At 35.6% G+C, this 20,887-nt stretch overlaps 1 protein-coding gene across 3 annotated transcripts in view; it reads right to left on the minus strand.

Moving 5' to 3' along the window:
* Window positions 1-20,887, minus strand: part of RAB28 (RAB28, member RAS oncogene family) — a 95,959-nt gene that overhangs the window by 9,562 nt on the left and 65,510 nt on the right. For all 3 annotated transcript variants that reach the window (XM_058546737.1, XM_058546738.1, XM_058546739.1), the window contains exons 5-6: window positions 11,921-12,024; window positions 6,680-6,757 (exon numbers count right to left, since the gene is read on the minus strand). In XM_058546737.1, coding sequence (XP_058402720.1) covers window positions 6,680-6,757; window positions 11,921-12,024 — 182 coding nt within the window. The remainder of the gene's footprint in view (window positions 1-6,679; window positions 6,758-11,920; window positions 12,025-20,887) is intronic.

The following is a 20,887-nucleotide window of genomic DNA, read 5'->3' on the forward strand; positions in this document are numbered from 1 at the left end:
AGCAGAACTAGAAAAAGAAGAACAAGCAAAGCCCAAAGTCTGCAGGGAGGAGGGAAATAATAAAAATCAGAGCAGAAATAAATGAAATAGAGACTTAAAAAACAGTAGAAAGGATCAAAGAAACTAAGAGCTTGTTCTTTGAGAAGATAAACAAAATTGACAAACCCTTAACCAGACTCACTAAGAAAAAAGAGAGAAGGCTCAAATAAATAAAATTAGAAATGAAAGAGGAGAAATTACAACAGATATTGGAACAAATACAAAGGATTATAAGAGAATACTATGAAAAACTATATGCCCAGAAATAAACTAGAAAAAATGGATAAATTCTTAGACTCATACAACCTCCCAAAACTAAATCAAGAAGAAATAGAGAATCTGAATAGACCAATCACAAGTAAAGAGATTGAAACAGTAATCAAAAACCTCCCAGGGCCGGCCTCGTGGCTTAGCGGTTAAGGGCGTGCGCTCCGCTACTGGTGGCCCGGGTTCGGATCCCGAGTGCGCACCGATGCACCGCTTCTCTGGCCATGCTGAGGCCGAGTCCCACATACAGCAACTAGAAGGATGTGCAAATATGACATACAACTATCTACTGGGGCTTTGGGGAAGAAAAAAAGGAGGAGGATTGGCAATAGATGTTAGCTCAGAGCCGGTCTTCCTCAGCAAAAAGAGGAGGATTAGCACGGATGTTAGCTCAGGGCTGATCTCCCTCAGCAAAAAAAAAAAAAAAAAAAAAAAACCTCCCAAAAAATAAAAGTCCAGGACTGGATGGCTTCTCTGGACAATTCTACCAAACATTCAAAGATTTAATACCTATCCTTCTCAAACTATTCCAAAAAATTGAAGAAGATGGAACACTTCCTAACTCATTCTATGATGCCAACGTTACTCTGATACCCACTCTCGTCACTCCTATTCAACATAGTACTGGAGGTTTTGGCTAGAGCAATTAGGCAAGAAAAAGAAACAAAAGGAATCCAAATTGGAAAGGAAGAAATGAAACTCTTGCTGTTTGCAGATGACATGATTATATAGAGAAAACCCTCAAGAATCCATCAGAAAACTATTAGAAATAATCAACAACTACAGCAAAGTTGCAAGGTAGAAAATCAACTTACAAAAATCAGTAGCACTTCTATAAACTAATAACGAACTAGCAGAAAGAGAACTCAAGAATACAATCTCATTTACAATCACAACAAAAAGAATAAAATATCTAGGAACAAATTTAACCAAAGAGTTGAAAGATTCATACAGCAAAAACGATAAGACATTACAGAAAGAAATTGAAGAAGATATAAAGAAATGGAAAGACATCCCATGCTCATGGCTTGCAAGAATAAACATAGTTAAAATGTCCATATTACCTAAAGCAATCTACAGATTCAATGCAATCCCAATCAGAATCCCAATGACATTCTTCATGGAAATAGAATAAAGAATCCTAAAATTTATATGGAACAACAAAAGACCTCAAATAGCCAAAGTAATCCTGAGAAAAAAGAACAAAGCTGGAGGCATCACAATCCTTGACTTCAAAATATACAACAAAGCTATAGTAATCAAAATAGCATGGTCCTGGCACAAAAACAGACACACAGATCAATGGAACAGAATTGAGAGCCCAGAAATAAAACCACACATCTATGGACAGTTAATCGTCAACAAAGGAGCCAAGAACAGACAATGGAGAAAGGAAAGTCTCTTCAATAAACGGTGTTGGGAAAACTGGACAGCCACATGCAAAAGAATGAAAGTGGACCATTGTCTTTTGCAATACACAAAAATTAACTCAAAATGGATTAAAGACTTGAATGTAAGACCTGAAACCATAAAACTCCTAGAAGAAAATATAGGCAGTACACTCTTTGACATCAGTCTTAGCAGCATCTTCTCGAATACCATGTCTACTCAGGCAAGGAAAACACGAGAAAAAATTAACAAATGGGACTACATCAGACTAAAAAGCTTCTACAAGGCAAAGGAAACTAGGAACAAAACAAAAATACAACCCTCCAACTGGAAGAAAATATTTGCAAATCATACATCTGACAAGGGGTTAATTTCCAAAATATATTAAAAACTCATACAACTCAACAACAAAAAAACAAACAACCTGATCAAAAAATGAGCAAAGGATATAAGAGACATTTTTCAAAGAAGATATACAAATGGCCAACAGGCACATGAAACGACGCTCAACATCACTAATTATTGGGAAATGTGTATCAAAACTACAATGAGATATCACCTTACAACTGTCAGAATGGCTATAATTACCAAGACAAAAAGTAACAAATGTTGGAGAGGATGTGAAGAAAAGGGAACCCTCATACACTGCTGGTGGGAATGCAAACTGGTGCAGCCACTATGGAAAACAGTACAGAGATTTCTCAAAAAATTAAAAATAGAAATACCATATGATCCAGCTATTCCACTTATGGGTATTTATCCAAAGAACTTGAAATCAACAATCCAAAGAGATTTATATACCCCTATGTTCACTGCAGCATTATTTACAATAACTAAAATGTGGAAGCAACCCAAGTGGCCTTCTTCAGATGAAGAGATAAAGAAGATGTGGTATACATATACAATGGAATACTACTAGTCAGCCATAAAAAAAGACAAAATCATCCCATTTGCGACAACATGGATGGACTTTGAGAGTATGATGTTAAGCAAAATAAGCCAGACAGAGAAAGACAAATACCACATGATTTCACTCATATGTGGAAGATAAAAACTAATACATGGATAAAGAGAACATATTAGCGGTTACCAGAGGGGAAGGGGGCTGGCGGGTGGGCAAAAGGGGTAAAGGGGCACATATGTATGGTGAGGATAAAAATTAGACTACTGGTGGTGAGCCTGATGCAGTCTATACAGAAATTGATAAATAATAATGTACACCTGAAATTACACAATGTTATAAACCACTATGATTTCAATAAAACAATTGAAAAAAAAATAGAACTACCATAAGATCCAGTAATTCCACTTCTCAGTAGTCATCCAAGGGAAAGAAAACTAACTTGAAAAGATATATGCACCTCAATGTTCACTGCAGTGTTATTTACAATAGCCAAGATATGGAAACAACCTAAGTGTCCATCGATAGATGAATGGATAAATAAAATGTGGTCACATATATACAGTGGAATATTATTCAGCCATGAGAAAGGAGAACATCCTGCCATTTGTGACAACATGGATGGACCTTGAGGACATTATGCTAAGTGAAATCAGTCAGACAGAGAAAGACAAGTACTGTATAATACCACTTATGTGTGGAATTTTAAAAAGCCAACCCTGTGAAAACAGAGAATAAAATGGTGGTTACCAGGGGAAGACAGTAGGGGGACAGGACAGACGTTGTTTAAGGGTATAAACCCATGACGAGTAGTAAATAAGCCCTAAAGATATAATGCACAGTACAGTGAATATAGACAACAATATTGTATTATAATCATCAAACTTACTAAGAGACTAGAACTTAAGTATTCCAACTACTAAAAAGAAAGAATAATTACATAACTTCATAGAGATGCTAATTATCACTAAAATGGCAATTATATTACAATATATAAAAGTATCAAAATAACATGTCACAAACCTATAAATTTACATGTTGTATGTCAAATATACTTCAATAAAAAAAAGAAATAACACTGTCCTCAACACAGCTTACAAGTACATTCTTAAAAACATCTTTAGGGGCCGGCCCAGTGGCACAAGTGGTTAAGTGTGCACGCTCCGCTGTGGCGGCCCAGGGTCGCTGGTTCAGATCCTGGGTGCACACCGACGCACTGCTTGTCAAGCCATGTTGTGGCGGTGTCCCATATAAAGTAGAGGAAGATGGGCACGGATGTTAGCTCAGGGCCAATCTTCCTCAGCAAAAAGAGGAGGATTGGCATGAGATGTTAGCTCAGGCTGATCTTCCTCACAAAAAAAAAAAAGAAAGAAAGAAAGAAACATCTTTAAAAAAAAGTACCTTTCAAAAATGTTCCTTGAGAGATGTTAACACTGAGAAATGTTAATTATGAAATCAATAATTTAATTGGCAAAGGCACCAAATTCCTTCTTCCCTACACAAAGGATTGTGACAAACATAATACAGGAGGGATCTTCAATGAATGAATTCAAAGTAAACTCCACCAATAAACTGAACATCAAATTAAATTTCATCATGTAATAAACAAGATGGGGTGCACTAATAAACAAAGTGGGGTGTACAGGCAGGGTGGAGAGCTAAGTAGTTACATCTGATACCTCTTTCATTAAAATTTGCCTAAATGTTAAATCTATCTCTAAAGCCAAAACAGTAACTTTCTGGCTCTTGCTACTAAGAGTGACCTAAGAATATTAAGAAAGCTTCCCCAAAATTTTGCCTTTCAAAAGTTTCCGAGTTACTCCATCTCTCTAGAGTTTCATCCCTGAACCTGAGTACTGCCATGGGGCTCAGGCACTATACAGAGTTCTTTCTCAGTGAGGCTGCCTGTGAGGCACCAGCACACCTTCTCCTCCAGGGAGGGCCCACCAATCACTGGGTCTCCCTTTTCTCCATTCCTCTAGGTAAGAAATCTCAAATTGATCTAGGACTTCTCCTTCTCTCTTTTACCCAGTCATTCCACAAGCCCTATTGATTCTTCTCTGAAATTTCTCTTACATTCATTATTTCCCTTTCACTCTGATTCTGGTCCTTATCACATGATGGCAAAAACCCAGTCTCCTTGCTTCAATTTCTTTCCCATCCAACCACATATCCACCAATCCCATTAGATTAATCCTATCTAAAAACTGCTTTCATTTATTTCCCTGCTTAAAAAATTATTTCCCATTGTCAATATGTTAGATGAAATTTATCAACTTGGCATTCATAAATCTCCATAATCTTTTCTCAAATTCCCTTCACACTCCAACACAAATGGTCTTCTATTTTAACCAAACTGGTCTTCTGTTTCCAAAATATAACCTAAGCTTTTCAACTTGTTCATGCCAGCTTCTCTTTCAGCCATTTTCTTATCCCCTATTCCAAACTGCCCAGTAAATCTTCGCCCAATATGGCAGAGTAGAAACACTAGGGGCACTGCTGTCAGACAGGCCTGAGTTCAAAACCTGGCTCCATCACTGCCTAACCATAAGTCAGTGGATCAACCTACTTAACCTCTCCACAATCTGTTTCCCGCCCATAAAATGATGAAATGCCACCTGCCCCACAGAGTTATTCTGAGGATTAAATAAGATAACACAGTGCCTGGCACATAATATATTAATTTTCTTTACTGAAGGCAAGGACTACTTTTTAAACTCCTTTAAATCTTCTTTAGACCCACCACTTTACCACATATATAACAGATGATCAAGAAATCATTCATGATTGATAATCACTCATGGACTCTCTAATTAACATTCAGAGACAAACATCATTTAGAAAGAGAAGCTAAAAAGCAAGGGAATCACTTGACCTCTGGAGTCTGCCAACTTCTGTGCAATCAAGCAAATCATGGTGATTTCTCTTTCTTCTATCCATCCTCCTAGGCCAAAACCAAGTAACTATTTTTATGTGTCTGGGAGCAATTTACACAGCACAAAATATCTTAACATTGTGCCTGGCCATAGTAAGTGCTGAAATAAATGTGTTTTGAATAATAAGAAATAAAAGTAGCAGATTTCCAGAGTTCCAAATATTTTAATCAAGTTCTAGAAACAGCCACATCAGAAGAGCAATTTTCAATTGATATTTGCTCTAATGGTTTTAAAATACATATACATACACACAGAGTGACCATGAAAACAAGACACAGAACTAACTCTAAAAGAATTAAAGAAAAATTTAAGAATGGGAAAAGATAATTATACCTTTTTAGCTGCATGTGGTGAGGATGGAGTGGAGGTAATTAAGGAAAAATATAATTTATTTTTTGCTTCTAACCAAACCACTTCTGAAGCTTAACTTTAAACTAAAGGCTCTTGCTCTGACTTTTCGTTCACTCAAACATGAATTGGTGTGCTATTACAGTGGTATTTTTAAATGCTTGACTATTGGTATCATGTTTATTTCTTAGTCTAAGAGAACTGTCTAGGAATAGTGAAAGAATTCAGAAATCCTCAATAATTAATACCATTATTAAATTAACAATGAAATAACATCAAAAATTAATATCATTACAGTGGAGGATGTTTTAGAAAAGAACAGAGAGCACAGACTTAAAAAAAAATTGAAAAAATAATGTTTGACCAAAGCAAACTTGGAAGATGCCAAATGGAGTAAACTCTCACTAATTAAGACTAACCTTTGATAAACAGTTGGGATTTTGTACGAAATATAAAAAGAAGATTGTACAGTAATCCTGGAAGAACTTAAATAAAGAAGTACAATACAATACAGTTAGCCCCTTAACCCATTTTTTTAATCATTGATGAAATTTTTATTATATAATCTCATTTTTCCAACAAAAAGGACAAAATGAAGTTTCAAAGATATCATATAATTTGGCAAAAAGTTAATATCCTCCTTCTTCTGCAATAAACACTGATTCATACACACAATCTCTTTCTAAGGCTTTTAGGGATATGTACATAGAATGTATAAATGTGAAAGGATTCAAGAGTGAAAATTAATGTCTTTCAAGAAAAAAATTATTTTTTCAAATATAAAGTTCAGTATAATCACCTGTGACTGTTCTATTTCTGCTTTGTTTAACTTGATTCCAAGGATGTCAGCAGCAACTTTCTGAAAACACAGGAAGACCTACATAACAAAAATAGATTTAAATGATTTAAAACAGGCATGCTTAAGTTACCTTCAAATAAATTGAACTTTCTAAAAATGATAAACAGCAAGAATTGCAAAAATACAACATACCAGGTTATTCCAAAAATAGTTTTATTTGTCAAATACAGCAACATTTTAAGTGTAATAACTTTTTAAATGATTAAACCATAATTTGAAAATCCATGCAATTCACTGAGTTGGTCTAAACAGACACCTTTATCCCTAAAAACTTATATTTTTAAAGATTTTAATATAAGATAATTAATTATAGCTACCACATTTAAAAAAAAAAAACTACTAGCATAACAAAGTCCTATAAGTCCTGAAGAAAATGAAAATAAATTAGTGTATACTTTATTATCCAGGTATTTCACTGCCAATTTTATATTGGTCTTTTGATCTGGCTTTAGCCTATCTTAAAAGGTCTTACTTTCCAACCCTTTAATCATCTTTGTGGCTCTCATCAATTTCAATAAATTCTCCATATCTCTTGAGAAAAACAACTTAGCAATCTTTATTTTATCAGTTCAGAGTAAAGAAGCAGTATACTCCATTATTGTTAAAAAAAATCTACAAATACTTTTCTATAAACAGCCTTTCATACATAGTTAGCTTATGCTGAGTCCACTATGATTCCTAGCCCTCCAATCCAGACATTCACTGCAATGCATACCTTGTCTTTGCTTCATAAGTGTCCTATCATATTCTTATCCCTACATATCTCACGATTACTTACTGAATATTTATTCCAACTTTACTAATTTAATTTTGATTTCTAAACAAAAAAAGATACATATCCCCGAAAGGCTTATGTTATTTGTACCTCAAAAGCATTATATATTACAGTTCGCTGGTGGTCAACGTTCAAGGAAAAATAGAAAAGCTAATGTGTTGGAATAGAGAGAAAGAGGAGGATTGTAAAAGAAAATGAGCAAAGAGATTAAGGGAGTACAAATTATGTAAGATCTGGTAGGCTACTGGCAGGGCTTTGGCTTTTACTCTGAGTGAAATGGAAGCCATAGGAAGGTGGCTTGGTGTGACTTATGTTTTAACAGGGTCAATCTCGTTATTGTATTGAGTATTCACTATAGAAGATCAAGGGTACAAAAAGAGAAATCAGCAAGACAATAATGTAAAAGATGATGGAGGCTGGAAACAAAGCGGTAGCAATGGAGATGGTAAGAAATGGTCACCAGATTCTAGATATATTTTGAAAGTAGAACCAACAGGACTTGGTGATAGATAGATGCAGGGTGTGAAAGAAAGACAGGAGTCAAGGATGTCTCCAAAATTTTGTTGGCCTTACCAACTGGTAGATCTGCCATTTACTAAAGTGGGGGAGACTGTGCGAGATTTGAAGAGGGAATATCAAGAGTTCAGTTCTGGACCTGAATTAAATTGGGGCTGCCTATGAGACATCTAAGTGGAGGTGCTGGGCAGGCAGTTGGATATATGATCTGGAGTTCACAGGAGAGGTCTGGTCAAAGCCATGAGACTAGATGAGGTCACAAAGGGAGTAAGTTCAGAAAAAAAGATATTCAAGGACCGAGTCCCAGGGAACTCCCATATTTAGAACTTGGAGAGATAAGAAGGAATCAGCAAAGGGGACTAAGAGAGAGTAGGTAGGAGGAAAACCAGGAGGTGTAGTATCCTGGAAGCTAAGTGAAACACGTATTTCAAAGAGGAGTGATCAACTATTTTATATGCTGCAGCTAAGTCAAGTAAGATGAGGACTAAGAACTGGCCACTGGATTTAGCAAAAAGGAGGTCACTGGGGGGGCTGGCCCGGTGGCATAGTGGTTAAGTTCACACGCTCTGCTTTGGCGGCCCAGGGTTCGCAGGTTCGGGTCCCAGGCGTGCACTGACACACTGCTTGTCAGGCCATGCTGTGGCAGTGTCCCACATAAAGTAGAGGAAGATGTGCACAGATGTTAGCCCAGGGCCGGTCTTCCTCAGCAAAAAGAGGAGAATTGGCATCAGATGTTAGCTCAGGGCTAATCTTCCTCACACACACAAAAAAAGGGGGAGGTCACTGGGGACCTTGATAACAGCAGTTTGGGTGAAATATTGGGGGCAAAAGTCTGTCTGGAACTGTTCAAGAGAAACTGGGAGGAGAGAACTGGAGACAACTCTTTCAAAACATTCTATTGGAAAGTGGGGGAAAGAAGGCAATAGCTAGAGAAGGAAGTGGGATCAAGAGTTTTCTTATTTTTGAGATAAGTCACAATATTTTGTATGCTGATAGAATAATGCAGTAGATAGAAAACAATAATGTAGGAAAGAGAGAATTGCTAAGCAATGTTCATTACTAGGCAAAGGGAAGGGGGACTAATGCACAATGGAGGAGTTGGCCCTAGCTAGTAGCAGAGATAGTTCATCCCACAATAATCACAGAGAAGACAGAAGATATGGGAACAGATGAAGGGTGGGAAGAAGAGTGGGGGCAGATGTGGTGGCAGGAGTATGCGGAAGTTGCCTTGTTTGTTTCAAATTTCTTATAAAATAAGAAGCAAGGTCATCAGCTGAGAGAATGGACAAGGAAGTTTTGAAGGTTTGAGGAGAGAAGAGAAGCTATGAAACAGTCATCTAGGTGAGGGGGAGAGACAATGGACTAAGGACATGTGGTATAATTATTGAGGAGAATTAAGGCCCTACTTAAGGTTAGTAATTGTGAATTTTAAGTGAAACCTCCAGCATGCCTCTGTGTTTTTCTCTGATCATGTTCAAATACATGGGTACAGCCATAGAAAGGTGGGGGCCTGGTTCAAACCAGAGTTAAGGTTTAGCCAAGTAAGTCTGATAAAGTGAAACAGCGGAAAGGGAACTGAGGGTATATGCATGGCAATGATTTTGATTGGCCATGAGATTTAAGTTAGGAAGAGAGGAAAATGAGGACATGAAAGGAGGTTAGGGACATTGAAAAAGTGTTAGGATCAATGTTTTGTAGATCTTGCTGGGGTTGCAGATTAATTACGTTAGGTCATTCAAGGGCGTGAGCTGGAAATACAGGATGGTGGTCAGTGACTGGGATGTCTGATATTGAAATATGAGATAACAGAAGGGCTGCAGTGACTTGTAATGATAATGCACGGGAGTGAGTGGCTGAGATGGAGTGGAGGATAAACAAAGATATTGAAATCACTAAGAATTATGACAAAGGTAGTATTAGAGAGAAGTACAGCAAGCCAGGAGCTCAACTCCTCAAGCAATGAGGGGAAGTAACCTGGGGTTGGAGATGACTACAAGTCTTAAAGTGATTCCACAAGAACAAATCATTTCAAAGTTGTATTTAAAAAGAAAACAGTGAGGATTTTTAATGACGGTTCAACATAAGTACACAAAAAGTACTAAGTGATTAAACACAAGCCAAAATACTGGAAGTTAAAATAATTCTAAAATGGCAAAAAATCCTAGGAAGATAAGTGAGGATAGAAACCCAATCCATGGACGGACTTATTGAAGAGGATTGATATTATTTTTGGTTTTTTTTGTGTGTGTGAGGAAGATCAGCCCTGAGCTAACATCCGTTGCCAATCCTCCTCTTCTTGCTGAGGCAGATGGGGCCTGGGCTAATATCCGTGCCCATCTTCCTCTACTTTATATGGGATGCCGCCACAGCATGGTTTGACAAGTGGTGCGTCTGTGTGCGCTGGGGATCCAAACCTGCGAACTCCAGGCCACTGGGGCGGAGCGCACAAACTTATCCACTACACAACTGGGCCAGCCCCTAATACTGTATTTGTTAAATGGTAGGTGTGGGTATGTGCCTGTGTTTGCATTATCCTGGGGGAAAGGGTTCCAAAAAGTCAAATTTTTAAATGTATCTGACCCCAAAAAAGATTAAAGACCCTTTATATTACTTAATATTTATCCTAAGCATAAAAACCATGAAGGGAATCATACAGGAAAAACATCAAAAGATTAAACCACAGGAAAACTTCAAACTTCTTTGATTGAAAATGCCAAAAAAATTAACAGCCAAACAAAAATCTGAGCAGTGGAGAATATTCGTAACTATTATGACAAATGGCTGTTATCCCTAAAAAAAAAGGTCATAGAAAAATTTAAAAAGCAATAGTAAATTATAAACATAAAATAAGCAGAAAATAAATCGATAATGAAACATTTTAAATTTCAACCTCAATAGCAATAAAACATTTCAAATTTAAATAGCAAAATACCTTTTTTTTTTGCCTACAAAATTGACAAAGATTTCAAAATAAATAAATAAATCCTGAATGTTAAAAAAAGAGTACAGTGATATGGCACTCACACAATGCTGGTGGTAGCAGAAATTAGCCTTTCTGGTGATAATTTGGCAATATGTTTCAATTTCCTTTCAAGGAATTTATCTAAAGGAAATAATCAAAACATCAAAGCTTCTGGACAAAATTTTACATTAGAGTATTACGTCCAAAACTTGGAAACAACCTATATGTTCAACAATAGGGACCTGGTTGAATAAATTTTTGAACAATTATTTAAAGGATTATTAAATCTAATGAATTATTAAATCTATTTAGTAATATTGAATGACATGGTAAAATTTTCTACAGAAAAACATATTAAATTAAAAAGTAAAATACAAAATTATTTCTATATTATGATCTTAATTTTTTAAAATAAACATTTAGTGTGGTTAATACAGTGAGCCCTGGAGTGTCACTACAAATCCTATCTCTACTCACTTACTAGCTGTGTAATCTGGACCCCCACTACATAACCTCTCTAAGACTTATCTATAAAACAGAGATAATCAGAAGAGTACAGTGCCAGTCACAAAGTAAGCACTCAGTAAAGGCAATCTGCTAGCAGTAGCACTAGTATTTGTGAGCATCCAAAACAGACAACTAGAAGGAACCATATGAGGTTATGAATAGTCATCTCTGGATGCTGAAATTATGGGTGATTTATATTCTTTTTAACTCTCATATTTTTAAATTCCTTAAAATAACCACAAAATTATGTAAATGAATTATAAACAGAATAAATATGTTATTTCTAATCTATTTTATATCTTCAATATGAATTAATTTGTATTGAATTAAAAGTTAAGTACTGAAAGTATACTTCCTATGAATATTAGTAAATAAAAGCAAAACATCACTTACAATGTTCAGTATTCATTATTTTACTTACAGAGTCTCCTGTCTTTGCTGAGACAAAGTGGCTACTAAAACCATTTTCCTGGCAAAACCGTAAGTGTTTTTCAGGTTTTACTGTTCGCATATGCTCCAAATCAACTAGAAAGGTAAACAAAAACAAAAAGAGAACAAAATTCAATATTAGGGTCAATCAATCAATTTTTAACACTTTTTAATTTGACTTATTTTCCAATATTATATCCTAGCTTACACACTAGCTGTGTAATCTGGAGCAATTTCTTTAACCTCTTTATGCCTCAGTCTCTAAATCTAAAAACTGGGAAAAACAAATATACCTACCTTATACAGAGTTCTTTGAGAATTACGCCATGTATAGTGTACAATGACTAGCACATGATAAGTGCTCAAAAAATGAAAGCTATCATTCTTATTATCTATATAGCTTCAGGAACATTGATTATATGCAGAAAAGATCTACTTAGTATAATGTGTTTAAACACAGTGATTAATTGAAAGTAAGATGAACTGACCCAAACATATCTGATTTGAAACACTTTAATTACTTTAATAGTTAGAATAGTTCTGTAACCTACATAAACGTTAATGTTAACACAAATACATAATTAATTTTCTGCTAAAATATATCAATATTTCATTAAATGTTTATTTTAATTTTTTTTACATCTATGGTTTAATTTCATAAAGACAGCTCAGTTGCTTTCCAAACCTAAGGCGTACATATTGAAAGTAATGGGAAAGGGTATATTTCCTTGAATAGTTAGTTCTAAGTGCTTTAAAGCAAAGTGTAGTACTCATATCCAATACTGGTTTCATCCAGCACAGTCTATTTTTTCAAATGTGATTCTTTATTGAACAGCTTCTCTTTTTACAACACTAGAGACCCTATAAGGGTGTTGACTCAATGCCGTCAATTATAAGGCAAATATATTCACAGGATTTAAGGACAACTAGGCTCTTTGAGTCAATATAGGAAAAAAAAACTTAAACTGATTTCCTGAGGAAGGGACCCAACTGACTTGTAAAAACTTGTAAATTTGCAAATCTAGTAAGCCTACATAATAGCGGCAATTGATTATCAACTAAAAAAAATGCTCTCATACTATATAAAAGGCTTTATTTAAAATTATATTGAAGGTCTTTAGTTTGTAGGCTCAAGAGATCTTTCTCTAGGACATTTCTGATCTAGTGGGGGATTCCTGAGCCCCATTTATATTGCTTAGCTTGGATAATATGGAGCTTTTTTCTTCTGGCCACAAGTTGCTGTTCCTTAAACATCACTAAGACCTTATTTACAAGAACAGGCCAAAAAATGTCCAGATACCACAGGCATCAACTTGTAGAAGACTAAAATACTAAGCTATTAGCATTGACATTTATACATCTGGTTTATCATAATATTGAAGCTAAAATACTTTCCTAATTCAACAAGAGTAAGAACAAATCATGTCACTAGGAAAATTCCCCAAGGAAATCACTATCCAACTGAAAAAAAACCATGAAGTTTGTCATTTAATGTGTGTGTGCATTTGTCTTTTCTAATAGAATAGTCTATCATTGTTCTGTTTTTTCTTTTACTTTTTTTCCTTTCTTCCTCCCCCTCCCCCAACTCCCTAACTACCACATCAGTTTATCTAAATAGCATTGGGAGATTTAATATCCAAGCAAAAACTTTTTCCTAATAAAGATAACCATGAGAGACTAATACTATAACTGGTCAATGGAAAAAAAAAATTTATTCAACATTTATTTAGTAACTATTATATACCAAGCACCACAGTAGATAATGAGAACCCAAAGATGAAAAAGATACAATCCAGGTCCTAAAAAAGTCACCACCGGTATTATCAACTGTTATGAGTCATAAAAGTTATTTTAAATAACTGAGATTCTGATAAATGATACACTAGATATAGAAAAGGCCCTCACAGAACTTCACTTCAAAGTTTTCCTCTGGTGTGTTAGCATTTGGTGGGCAACATTTAAGAGGACTCAGTTACTAGAGTACTTCATTCTAAATAATCCAGAAATGTTAATTCTGAAGATGAAGTCATAGTGAGATGTGGGTAAAATCTTTCTTTTCTTCTATTTTTAAGAGCATCGTTAAATTAATATCCAGTATCCATCTATTATACATGTGATAACACTCTCACTGCTATAATGATTTAATTTCCTTTATGTCCTTCAGTAAACCACATCATTTTTCTAGCTCTTATCATTTATTTTTCAAAATGGAATTAAAATTTCCTAATAACAGTAATATATGCTCATTTCCCAAATATTCAGAAAAACAATCATAAAATGAAATAAAAAATGCCATTAACTGGAGACAATAACTGTTAACATTTTGGTGTGTATCCTTCCAATATCTAAGCAACTGAAGGACGAAGGCATTAATACTGTATACATGCAATTTCTTTTACCTCAACCATACTATACCCTGCTTAAACATATGCTTAACAATTTCAACGGTAACCACTTTATTGATCATTACTTCATTCATTCATTCAACCAATATGTGAGTTCCTACTATGGCCAGGCACTGTCCTGGGTGCTGCAGATATAACAATAAGCTTACATTTGAACGAAGGGAAAGAGATCAACAAGTAAAATATATAGTATGGCAAATGCTGATAGATCTTATGGAGAAAAATAAAGAGTACATGAGAGGAAGTACTATTTTAAACAGGTAAGTCAAAGACCTTAAGAAGGCTAATGAGCAAGAAAAGCTGGGGAAAAGCTTTCCAAGCAGAGGGAATTGCCAAGTGCAAAGGCCCTAAAGCAAGATTACGCTTAGCAGATTCAAAGAAAAGCCAGAAGGCCAGAGGGGCTGAAATGAGTTAGCAAGAGAAGGGAAACAGTGGGAAATGAGGTTTAAAAAGCCAAGGAGCAGATCATACAGTGTGTATGGGCCAGTATAAAAGAGATGGGAAGTTACTGGGGGTTGTGAGGAAAAAAAAAAAAAGATGTAATCTGACTTACATTGTAAAAGGTTCATTTGGGCTGCTTTATTGAGAATAAACTACAGAGTGTCATAGTTTAAACCCATTGTGTGGGTTTAAAAATTACTGGAGTTAGATTAGTAAAGAAAGTAAACTGGAAAGACAGATGATAGACAGACTGGGATGCATGAAATTGATACTGATAGGAGGAGAGGGTGTAGAAACTGATATTGACTAGGTCTTCAGTATAACTATGTTATACTATGTGTAGGTGGGCGGCAAGATGACTGGAGGTGAAGAATTCAAGGAACTGAGAGACCAAGGTATTAGAAGGATAATCTGCATAAATTCAGAAATTACCAAGAATCATGACAGCAATAGTAATGGAATAACTGTGACCCGGAAGCCACAATCTTCAAGAAATTCAAGGCAGTGATTCAGGGTTTGGCTGATAACGCAAACAAATTTAAGTAACAGGAGGTATAATCATATGGCTGGATATGCACATCTAAGAGCTCTAAGGGAAGACGAAGGAGAATGATCTGGAATGAGCAATATAGAACAAGAAGGTCACTTTCCCAACTTCTGGTCCTAGTGATAACATAGATATAGCAGGGAAAAATCAGCACTTGAAAGAGCTTCAGGAGAAGGCAGCACTGTCCTTTTGGGAGAGCCAAGTGACAGAAGAATTCTACAAATTTTTGTTTGAGGAAGATGTTGAGAATAAAAGAATTTTATTGATGTCTTATTTGTAAACTCCTGAAGGCCCAGAGAAAGGGTGGCAGAAGTTAAGAAAGGATAGAAACTGGGGTCTGAAAGGGGGATGACAGAGCTGTATAAGGTAAGAATATAGGAGATAAACCAATGATATCAATGTCCTGGGCTTTCTTGTGTTGCTAACATAAATTGGGATTAAAAAAAAAAAGGAAGATGAAAAACCTCTAAGTCTACATTAGAGCAAGAAAATCCAAATTATTTTTACTGTCAAAACCAACTGTGCAAAGAAATCACTTGGTTCACTAATCCTGACCTGGATACTAAAATGAAAAGGAAAAAAAAAATTCATTCTTAAAATCACATGGTACATGAAACAGAAGTCTTAAGAGAATCCAATTAATTTTCCTAATAAAAGTAATTTTAATACAGCTTAGAAAGTTGTTTGAAAGAATATGTACAATTTTTAGTTTAATAAATTTTAAATTTAAAGTTACAATATTTCACATTTTATAATTTCAATTTATAGCAAGAAAGAGATACCAACAAAAGCACATTTAAGGGCTTCCTGAAATATTAACAATCCAGTAAGAAGTGACCTTTTCTCAGAAATGTAACTAATAATTATATGTTACAGAATGTTAGGCCACCTGAAAGCCCTTTTAAAATGTTTCACATAAACCTGTGAAAACAATGCTCAATCTCAGTACTCAAAAAAATGCAACTTAAAAAACTTAAATACAGATGTTTACCTTTCAAACTGGCAAAACTGAAAAAAAACAAAAAACATAAGAACACCCAGTATTGATAAGAGTTGGTACTACTGGCTTTCTGAAAAGCAATTTGGAAATGCATATTGAGCCTTACCAACATTTATACTCCAGGACCAAGTAACCCAACTTGGAAGAGTTTATCTTGAGGAAAAAAACATCAGAGATGTATAATAAAAATTATAAATTAAGATCTTCACCACAGAGTTACCTGTAATATAAAAAATAATGGAAGCAATATAAATGCCTCAAAATAGAAATGCAGTTAAATGATACAACCACATAACACAATACTCTCTGGCCATAAAAATCACGGACTTAAAGACTATTAAGTGAGGTCTTGGCAATGATTTTTTTTGGATTTGACACCAAAAGAAAAGGTAACAAAAAGCAAAAATAAACAAGTGAGATTTCATGAAACTAAAAAGCTTCTGCACAGCAAAGGAAACCACCAACAAAATGAAAAGGCAACCTATGGAATGGGAGAAAATATTTGCAAATCATATATCTGATAAGAGATTAATATTCAAAATATATAAAGAACTCAGACAACTCACTAGTGAAAAAAGAAACAATCTGATTAAAAAATGGGCAGAAGAACTGAATATACATTTTCCAAAAAAGACATACAAATGGCCAACAGGTACATGAAAAGATAATCAACATCACTAATGATCTGGGAAATGCAAATCAAAACCACAATGAGATATCACTTCATACCTGTTAGAATGGCTATCATCAAAAAGACAAGAGATAACAAGTGTTGGCAAGGATGTGGAAAAAAGGGAACACTTCTGCACTGTTGGTGGGAATGTAAATTGGTGCAGCCACTACGGAAAACAGTACGGAGTTTCCTCAAAAAATTAAAAATAGAACTACCATATGGTCTAGCAATACCACTTCTGGGTATTTAACCAAAGGAAATGAAAAAATAACCTCAAAGAGCTATCTGCACTCCCATGTCCACTACATTATTATTCACAATAGCCAAGATATGGAAACAATCTAAGTGTCTGTCAACAGATGAATGGATAAAGAAGATGAGGTCTCTATATATATATATATATACACACACAATGGAATATTATGTAGACATGAGAAAGAAGGAAATCCTGCCATTTGCGACATCATGGATGAAACCTGAAGGCATTATCCTAAGTGAAATAAGTTAGACAGAGAAAGACAAATACTGCCTGATATCACTTATATGTAGAACCTAAAAAACCCAAACTCATAGAAACACAGCAGAATGGTGGTTACCAGGGGCTGAGGGATGGGGGAAATGGGGAGATGTTGGTCAAAAGGTACAAACTTCCCATGATAATAGGAATAAGTTCCAAGATTTTAATGTACAGCAGAGTGATTATAGTTAACAATACTACATTATATACTTGAAAGTTGCTAAGAGAGTAAGTCTTAAATGTTCTCATCACAGAAAAGAAATGGTAATTACGTGAGGTGATGGTGTTAGCTAATGCCATGATTGGTAATCATTCTGCAATATATAAGTGTATCAAATCAACACATTGTACACCTTAAACTTACACCATGTTATATATCAGTTATATCTCAATCAAGTTGGAGAAAAAAAGATTATTAAGTGAAATACACAACAGTACAGGATGTCAAATTAAAAAGTAGAGTACAAAATTATCATACAATAAAACTACTACTTTATAAACATATTATATACGTGTACATATATGCATAAACAAATGACAAGAAAAATACACTAGAATTTTTTAAATAAATTTATTTATTTATTTATTTTTTGCTGAGGAAGATTCGCTCTGAGCTAACACCTGTTGCCAATATTCCTCTTTTTTTTCTTGAGGAAGATTAGCCCTGAGCTAACATCTGTGCCAATCTTCCTCTATTTTGTATGTGGGTTGCCGTCACAGCATGACTGATGAGTGGTGTAGGTCCGCGCCAGGAATCCAAATCTGCAAACCCGGGCCACCAAAGTGGAGCGTGCCAAACTCAAACATTAAGCCATGGGGCCAGCCCCATAAATAAATTGTTAAAAATTAAAATTGGGAAGACTAAGATTTAAAAATGACAGCTTTTGTTTTGGACCATCCTTTTAAGGGTGTTTATATGGCAAGCAGCCTACCTAGAGATAGTGTCTCCCTCAGGGATAAAGTGTAAATCCCTCAGGGATAAAGTGTAAATTTGTTCACTGTCTGGTATAATAAAGATAATATTTCCCTTCACAGCAAAGGACAGAGGTTTACTTGTAGCCCATTATAAAAGATTTAGGTTTCCCAAGCTCAGAGTTCCTCAGCTATGATACAAACCACTGTATGTACATCATCTATGTAGGTTCCCTCATACTGTGTCCTAGTGGAACTCTGGGGCCAAGGAGAACCAATGCAAACACGGAGCTCATCCTGCTGGCTATGCTATGAGAAATAAAGTCTTTTATCTCTAACCCAGGAGCTTCATGCCTTCCGCCAATATCCATGGTGTTAGCAGGCTAACTCATTAGCTTCCAAGTAGGGTAAAATCTTAGATCCTCCACTTTTCTTGACAACAAGAAGAGTAAAATAGATATATAATGGTAAGTTGAGCAGACTGGATAGCTGTTCATCCACCTACACTGTATTTCCCAGCTTGGCTTGCAGTTAGATGTGGCCATAACACTAACTTCTGACCAATGTAATAAAGGAAGAAGTGAGAGCAATCACTACTAGGCTTAACCCATGAAAAACTTCCATGTGTGGTTGTCCTTACTCTTTCCTTTTTCATGGTAACCTGTGAAGCCAGAAGTCTGGGTGCCTGAAAAGGAGATGAACCATTACTGATAAACATTATCTGGTTTTGGTCTTTACATAAGCAAGAAATAAATTTCTATTGTGCTAAGATACTGGAACTTTAGGGATTGTCTCTTCACAGCATCTAGCATTACCTTAACTAATAGAAAAACTATTTAAAGTATAGATTTGCATCCATTTTTGTTAACAATGAACCTCCTCCTGAGTATACATTGTGTCTTTTTTTTTTTTTTTTTTTTTTTTTTTTTTTTGTGAGGAGATCAGCCCTGAGCTAACATCCGCCAAGCCTCCTCTTTTTTTGCTGAGGAAGACGGCCCTGGGCTAACATCAGTGGCCATCTTCCTCCACTTTATATGGGACGCCGCCACAGCATGGCTTACCAAGCAGTACTTCGGTGCGCGCCCGGGATCCGAACCAGCGAACCCCGGGCCGCCGCAGCGGAGCGCGCGCACTTAACCGCTTGCGCCACCGGGCCGGCCCCATTGTGTCTTTTTTTTTTGTGAGATCAGCCCTGTGCTAACATCTGCCAATCCTCATCTTTTTTTTTTTTTTTTTTGCTGAGGAAGACTGGCCCTGGGCTAACATCCGTGCCCATCTTCCTCCACTTTATATGGGACGCCGCCATAGCATGGCTTGCCAAGCAGTGTGTTGGTGAGCGCCTGGGATCCGAACTGGCGAACCCCGGGCCGCCGCAGTGGAGTGCGCACACTTAACCTCTCGCGCCACCGGGCCGGCCCCTACATTGTGTCTTGAGTTATTAACTAATGATAATTTGAAGTTATAACTAGCAAGATAAAAATCTAAGCATTATAAGTGTCTCTGTGATTTTGGTTAGGTCATACCCAAATAAATGGTCACAAAATTACATTAAATTTAATTATAAATTGAGAAGCATCTTTTGCATTTTTTTTACTTACTAGGGAAAAATAAACAAAAACATGTACCATTGGAGAAATGTTCTTTCTTCTGCCATCAAATGCTCAAGTAATACATGGAAAATATCATGAAAACAAAAATACATTCTCTTTTGTCAATACATTTTGTTGGAAGATAAAAAGAAAGATGCCTCAACAATTATCAAGTCACGACCAATCTTGTTTCATCCATATCCCCACTCTCAGATTATTTGAAAGCAAATCAAACACATAATATATGGCTTCATCCATAAATACTTTAGTATCATGTTTTCTTAAAATATTTTGTTTTGATTTTATTGAGGTTCAAAGCTTTGACTTAAAAGCAACAAATCTGTATTTTGAATCTACAGCTGTCACTTTCATCCTTCATTTGGCCCTGCTGATTCCAACGGAACACTGACTTCCTAAATTTATGTGATGGTTCAAAATTTATTTACTTGGATAACTTCCAGGATAAAGTGGCCTGTATATTAGGATATAGAGAAGATTTTGATGAGTAACAGGAAGTAAATGGCATTTAATAAACAATAAACAATTCTGATAAAAATCACAATATGTCAAATATTTTCATAAAGAAAGTGTCAACATAGAAAAATTTTTTCATACCCCAATAGATGATCTTTGTTACTATTTTATTGACCTAGAGTGATGGATTATATATATGAACTAGTCTCATACAAGAAATGACTTTTCTGAACTTCTCAATCGTTTGCATTAAGGCAAATGTACGGTTCTTCAATCATTCACCAATTCATTCGGAGAGGAAATAGGACACGGTAGTAAAGAATGTAGTCTTCAGAGCCAAACTGCCTGGGTTTGATTCCCTGTTCTGTTACTATTTGTAAGACCTTGAGCAAATCAGTTAA

Source organism: Diceros bicornis, chromosome 8 (genome assembly GCF_020826845.1).
Source record: "Diceros bicornis minor isolate mBicDic1 chromosome 8, mDicBic1.mat.cur, whole genome shotgun sequence".
NCBI lineage: Eukaryota > Metazoa > Chordata > Mammalia > Perissodactyla > Rhinocerotidae > Diceros > Diceros bicornis.